The sequence below is a fragment of the Triturus cristatus genome, chromosome 9 (assembly GCF_964204655.1).
Source record: "Triturus cristatus chromosome 9, aTriCri1.1, whole genome shotgun sequence".
NCBI classification, from domain to species: Eukaryota; Metazoa; Chordata; class Amphibia; order Caudata; family Salamandridae; genus Triturus; species Triturus cristatus.
Window position 1 is genome coordinate 740,189,024 of NC_140592.1, and position 11,359 is coordinate 740,200,382.

Sequence of the window (11,359 nt, forward strand, 5' to 3'; positions counted from 1 at the left end):
CGGACTACGTCCCGGGAAAGGACAACACCATTGCGGACACCCTAAGCAGGCAGAAATCCCTCTCCCACGAATGGGAGCTCAACGAGAGTGCACTAACACACGTATTCTCGGAGTGGGGGGTTCCAGGAATCGACCTGTTCGCCACCAGGGAGAACGCCAAATGCCCAAGCTACGCAAGTTGGCATCCCCAACTGGAGTCGCTCGGAAATGCCTTTTCCATAGGCTGGTGCAGCGTATTTGCGTACGCTTTTCCACCGTTCCCGATGATTCCCAGGGTCCTCAGGAAGATGAAGGCGGAGCCCTGTACTCTAATTCTGATCGCCCCGTACTGGCCGAGGCAGCACTGGTTCTCGGACCTTCATCGCCTCTCCATCAGGACACCGATTCGTCTAACACAGCACCCGAACCTACTGACAATGTCCAACGGGTAGGTGCAATACCCGAACCTCCAATCGCTCAGGTTATCGGCCTGGCTCCTGAGCACAGAGAGTTCTGCCATTTGAACATCCCGCAGGAATGCAGGGACGTGCTAGCAACAGCGAGGGCGGACAGTACCAACAAAACCTACTCTCTCAAATGGAAACGCTTCTGCGTTTGGTGCTCGGAGAAGGGCCTGAGACCACTTCATATCACGCCCGAACAGATATTTCCATATCTCTTGCTCTTGGCACAGTCCGGATTAGCGCATGCATCCATAAAGGTGCATCTGGCGGCAATTTCACGTTTTACCAGGACTTTCAAAGGCCCGTCTCTCTGGTCCAGTAGATTTGTTAAACAGTTCCTTAAGGGTCTTTATAGGTCCTTTCCAAGACCTCGAAGGGTCCCACCGTCATGGCACCTCAACTTGGTCCTTAACCAACTCATGAAGCACCACTTTGAGCCCATCCACCGAGCTTCCATCAAGTACATCTCATGGAAAACGGCTCTATTACTCGCTCTAACATCTGCCAGGAGAGTCAGCGAGTTGCAAGCTCTCTCCATTCAGGAGCCCTTCATGCAGTTCAAACAGGACAGGGTGGTGCTGAGGACAAATCCCAAGTTCATACCGAAAGTGCCTTCAGACTTTCACCTCAACGAGCCGGTGGTCCTACGCTCCTTCTTTGCAAACCCTACCACGGCAGCAGAAAGGACGCTCCATTCTCTGGATCTCAAACGGTGTCTTAAGTTTTATATAGACAAGACAAAAACCTTCAGAAAGTCTTCGCAGTTATTTGTGGCCTACAGCAGACCAAGGCTGGGTATGCCACTAACAAAACAGAGCATTTCAAGGTGGATCTCTTCTGCAATAACGTTCTGCCATGAAGGGGCCGGACGGCCGTTGCGAGACAGGGTGGAAGCACACTCCACCAGAGCGATGTCCACATCAGCAGCACTGTTCGCTGGAGTGCCGATTTTGGACATCTGTAGAGCGGCGACGTGGAAGTCACCGCATACCTTCTCCAGGCACTACTGCCTGGATGCCGAACTTACAAAGGATGCGGCAGTGGGCCAGGCGGTGCTCCGCCATCTGTTCCAGTGAGGTGAGCCTTCCAACAACCCGCCTTCCTGGTATGCACATTCTTTACTGTTTTACTGTTTGTTGTATGTCAATGTTTCAAACTGTTATGGTAATATGTGTATTATCTAAAATAACTATATGGCATGTTACATCAGAAATGTGCATAATGTATTGCTAACTACTCTGATTCAGGCATGTGAATCTATGAAAGACACCCCTAATACTGGATAAGAAACGCGTTACTTACCTGTAACAGCAGTTATCCAGTATTGGTGTCTTTCATAGATTCACATGCAACCCTCCCGCCTCCCCTGGAAGGACTCACTTCTCTCTCTAACTGTATTACGCCTACCTAGCTTGGTGCGTACGAAAATCTGAGGGACTGAGGCTCCTGCCAGGAATGTTCTAGAGGGAGGTGATAGCTGATTGGCTGACTCTAAGAGTTTGGTCCTTTTTACATAAGGACTAGGATAGGCGGCTAAGGGGAGGCCCTTAGGCCTATTTTTCTCTATGTATGTCTATAGGACATTACTTTTTTATGTACCGGAGGCTCCCGTCTCGACGACGGGGAAAGATTCAGGCATGTGAATCTATGAAAGACACCAATACTGGATAACTGCTGTTACAGGTAAGTAACGCGTTTCATTTAAATAACACTATAAAATTATAAAATTCTTCAACTATAAAAATACACCTAATACGACAGTTAACATATCAGTTCAATGTTTTACCCCTGATAAAAGCTCACATCCATAGATTTTCTATTTCTAGTAGCGGATTTAAAAAAAGACCTGCTAAAACATGCATCAAGGTAGCTCGGTAATTGCAAGTAAAACAAAGCTTCTCTAGTCCTGTGGTGCCCTGACTTTATTAGTAGGGGCTTCAAAAAGTTCTTACGGGAAATTTGTACAAGCGGCAGTAAAAAGTAAAGTACCTGCTCCGATTTGTTGTCGCATGGACATGGCAATACTACGTGTGTTAAATTGATTTTAAAGCACAAAAGCCAGTGTATTGTTCCTGCTCTAAAACAAAATAAGTGATCTCTCTCATTGGGAGAGGTCTAGGGTTAAATAAGACGGGTTCCACTGAGGCGAAGAATCTAAAATAAATCAGCACGGTACGTTCTATACCTCAACTTTCGTTCTGGTGTCTTCTCAGTGCAAAAAAAAAAAAAAGCGTTTTTGACCTTTAGTTTGGCCGAACTGTTGTTTTAACTGGGGTCGTTAAACAAAGTGGACAGTCCCAGGGTGCCTAGTGATTTGCGGTAGTAATTCAGGCACGGAATAATGGCACTCTTCTCCTGGCTGAGACATCCAAAATAATTTCCCTGCACAAAGATGCCGCCTGGTTAGTCCATATGCTGACGCACAACAATAGCGAGGCTACCTGGACCATATCTGCGATATGGCCCTGATTGAGCTCTGAATATATAATATAACTTTGAGTAGACGGTGGGAATTTCAGAATTCTACGGTGAATGTGATTTTTCTCCACCTGCAGGGACGAACTCTTATGTAGGCCCCAAATCCCGGCTACATGTATGGCTGTGGAAACACACTTGGAGTTGTACTCCTTCAACGTAGGTGAAATAGTCCCTCTGCTACCAGATCTTGTCCGATTGAGCACTGCACCTGCTGACCTACTAAGTTTAAGACAGGAACTATTAAGTGGAGAATGCCAAGTTCCTAGACCGCTAACAATAACATCTAAGTAACAAAAAGTCTCCAACACTGGTAATAGTCTGGCTGTCGAAATTTAATCCAGTTAACTTGGCTTTACCTGGCCTGCATACCATGATTTGTGACTAGTTAGTCACTAGATCAAGCTTACTCATAAAAAGGGCAAAATGGTCCACCAGTGACCTTAGAGCGTTGGAAGTTGGTGCTAAAAGGACGCATCATCAGTGTAGAGTAGCACGGGCACCTGTGTGCTTGTGATCCTTGGGGTATCTACCAGGGTAGAAATCAGGTAAGTGGATAAACTATATACAAAATAAAAAGCAGGGGCGCCAATATGCAGCCTTGTCCTACGCCCCGTTTCAGAGAAAATTCAGGAGACCGTTCATGTGCACTCGTACGTACTCTTGCAGTTAAATCTTCGTGTAAGAAGTGTAACAGAATCACTAAAGAAAGAGCCACTCCTAGATCAACCAACATTGTCCACATCTTAGTCCTGTTTACTGAATCAAAAGCGGTAGACTAGTCCATGAAGGCTATATAAATTGGGGAATAGCGAGCATGGGTATATTTGTTAATTAAGATCAAATTCAAGCATTGCTTGACTGTTTCCAAATGGGACCTAAACCCAAATTGAAAGGGTGAAAACATTTCATTATCACTGGCCCATGAAACTAAGTGATTATAGACCGCTCTCCAGATGATTTTGATAGTGCTGTCTATAAGTGAAATTGGTCGGTGACATTTAGGGGATGAACAATCACCCTTTTTGAACAAGGGAACAATAATAATAATAAGAGGTCCAGGAGAGAGGGATATTGGAATTAAGGTAGCTATTCAAAATATTTGTATTCGGAGGCCCCCATAAATCAGGCATACATTTTATTGGATCGATTGGTAACCCATCTGGGCCGGGTGCTTTCCTGCCTATACTCTGCTGTATGGCAAGTTCGACTTCCTGAAGGGAGATAAGAAAGGGCAGTGAATACTGCAGTCTTATGTGTAGAGCAAGTATCAAACCCTGATCTTACTCAATATGGTATATAGCAGTCAAGTGTGATGCCCAATCTGAAGCTATGGTGTTACACTGCAAAGGGGGATTTTCAGAAATGTTCCTGGATCTAATTTTCTTCATTAGGTGCCAGAATATTTTACTATCGTTCTCTGCTGCCGCTAGTTCCAAGAGTTCCCAATCTTTTTTTTTTTTTTTTTTTAAAGCTTATCTTTTCTAAATTTAATAGCAGTTTTTTTTGTTCACGGCGTGCCTGCCTTCCAGACCTCCGGCCAAACCCTGGGGGAGGCAGACAGCGCCTTCCTCAGTCTCCGATTGGCCGATGAGCAGTGCCCATCAAGCCAACGCGGCCCCCCTAATCTAGACAAATGGGCTTTAGGAGGGCATGTTTAACATATTGAGTTAAACAGTTTCAGTGAGTTGTCATCTTGTCACTGCCAACGTCCGCTAAACAGCTGAGGAACAGACCCTGGTTCAGTTTAACTATAGATGTCCGGGTTTCAATTGGGTTTTTAAGCCGCCAAATAAGCCTAAGGCCATCCGTTGAGTGTTGGGTAATTGGGATCACGTTGGCTTTGCGTTGAAGTCTGCTCACCGGCAATTCAGCTAATGTGCACAGTGTCACCACTCGGTTACTATTACTTCTCCATTAGGATTTGTGGCATAAAGTTAGTATTTATGAATATATATTCAATAATTGTAGCACGACCTGTCCCTTGAAAAGTTGTAGTTCGCATTGCCTCCCCTTGAAAGGTCTCGATTAAATCTACTAAGCCGTGCATCGCCAAATTTCTGTTCAGCCCAGCCTCCCGGTCATTTTGAGGTGTTCCTCGAACCTTCGTCTACGTTCCTAAATCCTGCAACCCCCCCCCCTCCTTAACTTGGCATTAAAATCACCACATACCAGGTAACAAAACTTGGTTTGTTACCTTCCTGCGATTGTAATTTTAATAAAAAATTATATAAGCCAATAAAATGGGTACAGAGTTAATGAAATTATTGTTATAAAAATGGATTAAATAAAATAAATTTGTCAATCTGTCACGTACTTTAACTCTGATTTGACTACTGTTATGTCTACACATAGGTTTGTACTACACCATATTACAAGACCACCCATAGCCATACCTCTGATTAGCAGGCTTAGTTTAACAGACATATCCATCAAGAAATATAGGGGTAAGAGACGAGGTTTCCTGCAGTGCAGTTATGTGAAACTTAGATACAAATGCCCACTAGTCGAGAATGCCAATCTTCCCTTAAGACCTGCTACATTCCAGCTAAGTATGGCTAATGAGCACCCTTGATTAAACTCTAAGGGGACAATTTGAGCTTTGTGCCCAATAATTCTTGTAACTAAATTCGGGTCTTGTTTACCAGCTTCCTGTAGTCCATCCAGGTCCATAAGAACGTTGAACCTGTTGGAAGTAGGACTAGAACATTTTTGCTGGCATTGAGTGAGGAGATTATGGGTGTGTGTTGGTGCACCTTAGCTAGAACGCCTACTGAATGTGCTGTATTCAGACAGGGTGCAAACGGGTGTTGATACACCCGTGCAGTCTTGGGTAGAGCCCTGAATGAATCGACCCGGAACCTGCTATGGGGAGTACATCTGTTTCATGGGATTGGGGGGGGGGGGGGGGGGGGGGGGAGGGTTGTAAAAGTATCCTAGGGGAAAAGGGTGATGGGGCTTCTCTGTGAAAAGTAAAGGTTTGTGTTAAATCACAATTTATAAGCCAACCACCGAAATCTAAAATTCACGCAATGTCAGCCATGTTACGCCCAGTCCAAGTACACCTTTGTACAAGTAAAATGTCTCCTCGACAGCGCGGCAGAAGTTACAGTAGTGCACTAGACATTCCACCAGTTTCTGGAGGCGAAAGCAACGGATACCTTTGTAACTGTTGAAACCACAGACATACATGTAGCTCCCCCCGATAGACTTTACCATGTACACATTCAGATTGAATGTGACATTAAACGCATCATAAATGCTATTTTTTTGGGACAACTTGACATCTTCTATGACATTTTAGTGGCGTAGGTCGATTGGCCTCTCCCGTTTGTTCTTGCTTGTCCTCAAGGCGAGGATGTGATTATTCCATCCTTTTAGCAGTACGTCCTTGATGAGACTAAGCATGCATATGGTTCTGATTGGGCTCTTGTCTTGGTCCCTGCCTTATACCACAACCAGGCTGGTTGGGCTAAGGATTCTCCGTTACATGTTGTACCCATACGCTTTACTTCTCAAGCGCAACCTCAATATTCAGTTAAATGGACGCTAAGTCGTCCATTTAAGAGGTTTTTACCCAGTTGGAGTATCAGGGTGTAATTGAACCCTGTGTCTCTGCGATGAATAATCGTCTTTTCCCCTCTGTTGTAACCTGATGGTTCCTATTGCATAGTTTTGGATTATAAACATTTGAATAGTCCTATTGCGTTTCTCGCCAGTCTTTTTCTTGGTTATGAATTGGCAAATGAGGGTCAGGGTTTAGCAGCCCATTTTTGGGAAACGTGTGCTCAATTGCAACCTCCATCTACCCTTAGTTTGTCTCTGCTTGGTTTTTTAAATTTCGGCGGGACTTACATTCCTGATTATACACGGTACATCAAACCTCTGTATGCTTTGAAAAACCCATCCTTTTCTGCTTCATCCTGGCTTCCGCAACACACCGCTGTGTTGCGCGCTTTACAGTATAACGTGCTTGCTATGCATTATTTACAGTCTAGATTACTACCATTTTGGTCATACGGACTTTGCCCGGTGCGGTCCATTTCACTTATGTGACCTTTAATGAGGGTGACCCAGACCCAATTTCTTATAAATCTCCTCTGTATACTCCTGCAGAATTGCGATTCTCTTCTACTGAAAAAATTCTGACTACTGTACAGTTGGCCATTCTTAAAGAACGCCCTCTTGCTCAAGGTAAATGTTTTCTTTTGCTGTTTCACCCATGCCTGCCTTAGTTGGTCTTGAAAGCTAGTGTTCCCAATTCTAAAGCTCTGCATCCTCATTGGATTCAATAGGCTTCATCTTTGACATCGGCTAATGTCAGTTTTGATTTTGACCCTTCCTTGCAAACACAAGAATTTCTTCCTCTTGATCAGTACAAATGTATAATTTACACTGATGGTTAGGCCCAACTGGCAATTGGTTCTAAGCAGACTTATTCTGCAGCTTGCGGTATTGTCGTAGGTACAATGAAAAATTTAGTTTTTAACTCCGCATTTGCTCATACCCAGTCCCTTGGGGACTGCACGGCCCGGCTGGCCGAATTGAGGGCTCTCCTTTTGGCTCTTTAATATGCTGATTCTGAATTAACCACCCTTGTTTTGTGTGATTCTTTTTATTGTGTACAATCTTAGGTGCTATGGCCTGACCAGAACACAATAACCAGGAGCATTTTTTAAGGTGTTTAGACTAAATTGCTCGCCCCAACTGGCTCAGCTAACCCAGAGCAAAATTAATTTGCTAGCAAAGTATCTTACATGGACAACAATTTTGCCGACCTGCTCAGCAAGATGCAGCAACAGGTCCACGAATGGGAACTCCACCCGCAAGTCCTTCTCCTCTCCATTCACAGATGGGGGTTCCCACAGATAAACTTGTTTGCAACAGCATACAATGGCAGATGTCTACCCTTTTCCTCCTCTCCTTCCACTTGCGGGTTCGCAGGCTTCAGCAGACGTCCCTCATGCTCATCCTGGTGGCACCCACATGAGCCTGCCAGCCCTGGTTCACAACTCTGATCATACTCACTAGTTCCTCACATGAGGCTCACCCAACAAGCCAGGCTTTCTCACACAGAACCATGGAGAAATCCGGCACCTAGATCCCTCAACCTTGCAATCTGACTCGTGGTGTCCTAAAATTTAGTTATCATATTCTTCCACCTGAATGCATGAGCTTTCTCAAGGAAACATGCAAACCTACCACCCGTGCTTGCTATGCGACAAAATGGAAAATATTTGTCGGCTGTCACTCAAATATATTGACCGTTTGAAAGTAACAGTACAGTCTAGTCTTTACCGCCATACGATTAACCCGGTCCACCGGGCTGGCTACCTTCAGAATAAACAATACATTTCTCTTCAGGATAGCTGTCAGTAAAGCTATCATTAAGGGTCTCAAAAGGGACATTCCTCCCCAGGTCCCATCAGCACCCTCATGGAATCTCAACATTGTACTCGCAAGACACATGGGTGCTCTATTTGAGCACCAGCATGCATGCCCCTTCAGTTACTCTCTTGGAAGGTGGCATTTCTAGTTGCTATCACATCACTCAGACATGTCATTGAGCTTCAGACAGCCCTGGAAGATTCTTTCCTCCAAGTACATAGGGATAGGGTTGTCCTTCACCAACTCCAAATTCCTTCCTAAGTTAGTGTCTCACTTCCAGCTTTATCAGTCCTCTGACTTCCTTGTTTTCTGACTCACAACCTGAACTAGTTACGGAACAGGCTCTCCATACATTGAATGTAAAACAAGCCCTCATGTACTACATTGATAGAACCAGGCCATTTAGAAAGTGACAACATCTTTTAGTTGCTTTACTCCAAACCCTATAAAGAAAAGGCTCTATCGAAGTCGGGCATTGCTAGATGGATAGTTAAATGCATCCAGCCATGCTATGCTAAAGCCAAGAGGAATCTAGCCACTCCTCATAGAGCACAATCCACACAGAAGAAAGGAGCCTATATGGCTTTCCAGGAGACCATCCCTTTACCTGATTTATACAAAGCAGCTACCTGGTCCACACCACACACTTTTGCAAAACATTACTGCGTGGATGTTCTAGCCCACCATCAAGCGGATGTTGGTCAGTCAGTTCTCCGTACACTTTCGTTCTTATGCAGCACCTACAGTCTAGCCTCCGCTTTTTGGGAGCTCTGCTTTACAGGCTGTGTACAGCATGTGTATCTATGTCACGTATGGAAAGTTTTACCCTGTAAGCATCTGTTAGTGGCATGTAGTGCTGTAGATTCACATGCGCTCACCCTCCGGATACCTGTGGCTTTTGCAGTATCTTTCATTATTTTTTTCCACTTATGCATCTCTATATATCGCTTCGCTTCACATTCCATCCTCATCAGCCATGAGGGAAAACAATCTAAAAATGGAGTCGATGATCATGTACATTATCACCAAGAGGAGGATCAACAGTACCTTGTGACTCAAAAGACTACAGCACTACATGCCACAAGCAGAAGCTTACAGGGTAAGTAACATTTACCTTACCTGTTACAATGTTTGCAGATTGTAGTGCAGCAAATTCACATGTTCCTTCCTGCCTCACTGGGGGTGAGCTCACGCATGACATTTTCATCAGTTATGTTTGCGATGCATACTTACCTTGCAACAGTACACAGGGAGTGTCCTGCATTGCATTATTATACCAACATCTGCTGTTAAGCATCAAGATACCCTTCTGGGTGTACATGTGCTTTACAAATACACATTATATTATTACCCGGGGGGCAGGAGGGAAGAACCACAATCTAAGGTGGCATCTATGTCCTGGTGCATCGTGGATTTTGGGGAAGAATGAATGGCACCTCAAACCCTCTCCTTCAAACAAAAACAACTTGGAATGAACATGCCCAGAACTAGATGGTAGGAGTGTTCAAAGCTTGTTAACCTACTCCTCTAAAAGCTGTAAACATATTCAAATGTTTCAGCAAGTACTCACTTCAAACAGTTGCTCTGTGAACCAATTACCCAAGTTTACCCAGAGTAAAACGAACCTCATTGAGATCGACTTCTTGTTGCAGGTTTCGTCACTTGAGTGCAGGCCATGAGCAGCCGTTACCTATTCCCCCTTGTGGAGACGGAAGTGGCCCTGTAACTGGGAGTCCAGAGAACCCATGCCCACGATCTGTTTATCATAAAACCGTCTGTTCCTCAAACCCATCCTCACTTACTTCATTAAGATAAAGTGGATTTTCTTGTGAGCCACACAAGTTTTCTGCCAGTGCCTTTTCTTAGTTCACCTAATTTCACTAAACCGTTGTTGCATTTGTCATAGATGGTTCTGTTGTCTAAAATGGCCTTTCACTTGGATATTAAGGTGCATTATTTTTTGCAGCAAGAAGGCCAGTGCCTCATCTTGGTTCTAGCATGGCTTATTCACTTAAGATTGCTAAATACTAAGTGACTGTCTTCAATGTCCCTCATGCTAACAATTGAAACACAGTTAAAACCTCTGCAGATGGAACTTCATCTCATGGCATCATGCACACTTTCGTTTCTTACTAAACTGCTTTTTCTATATATTGTTAAGCATGTCAAAACATACAATTGTATAGTGTTGTTTTACATAACCGGAAGGAGACTACCTAGCATGCTCTACATGCTTTGGAGATTGTTTACAGTGTGATGTAATTGAGTGGTTTTAGTCCTTGAAGGCAAGAGTAGTGCTCTGCCATGTTGCTGCAAAGTTTATGCTGCGGTTATGCATGTCAGTCGAGCACAATGCCAATGTAACAGTTTGCAGTGTGTTTTTTTATCAGTGTCTTATTTTATTTGTTGCATGGGAGAGTAAAATCTGTAGAACTTAATCATCTAATATTGTTAGCAAACTACAGACGTTCTCTGAAACCCAGCACTCTGGCCGGCGAGCGCGCTTGTACATTTTTCAGAATTTCATGCTTGTCTTTGGAAATACCTTGTTATCCGCTTGTCAAAGACCGATTCCCAACCCTTTTTATTCCTTCCATTTCAGATAGTGTCTGCTGTGCAGTACTGTCATCAAAAGCTTATTGTACATAGAGATTTAAAGGTAAGACTAGATTTTTAGATGTTTGTTATGAGCATTCTAATCAAGAATATGGTCTGTAGACTTATTTTTCAGTTCCCTATGATATAGTGGATTTGATTGCTTTCATTAACACTTCGAAAGCTTTGGAGGTAAACGGTATAGATTTCTCAGGCATATCTTAGACGTGGAAAGATCTAGACAAATGCTAACCTTGGCCATTTTAGTTTCCTGGGTGCTTGTATCAAAAGCATTTATATTGAGAGCGACAAATCATTAACTGGCCTCAAAGAAACTTTGCTTAAGCTATAGCTATTCAGAAACTGGGCTGGTGGACCTAGCTCTCACGGCTCGGTAAGGCTGGTTATGAGAAGCCTGCACCAGGTACCCGTACCACAATATGTACATTTTAAAATTC

General features: G+C 44.0%; 1 protein-coding gene across 18 annotated transcripts in view; it reads left to right on the plus strand.

Annotated features, from left to right (window-relative positions):
- MARK2 (microtubule affinity regulating kinase 2) overlaps nucleotides 1-11,359 on the plus strand; it is a 662,301-nt gene that overhangs the window by 393,494 nt on the left and 257,448 nt on the right. For all 18 annotated transcript variants that reach the window (XM_085625997.1, XM_085625990.1, XM_085625993.1 and 15 more), the window contains exon 7: nucleotides 10,909-10,965. In XM_085625997.1, the coding sequence (XP_085482123.1) occupies nucleotides 10,909-10,965 (57 nt within the window). The remainder of the gene's footprint in view (nucleotides 1-10,908; nucleotides 10,966-11,359) is intronic.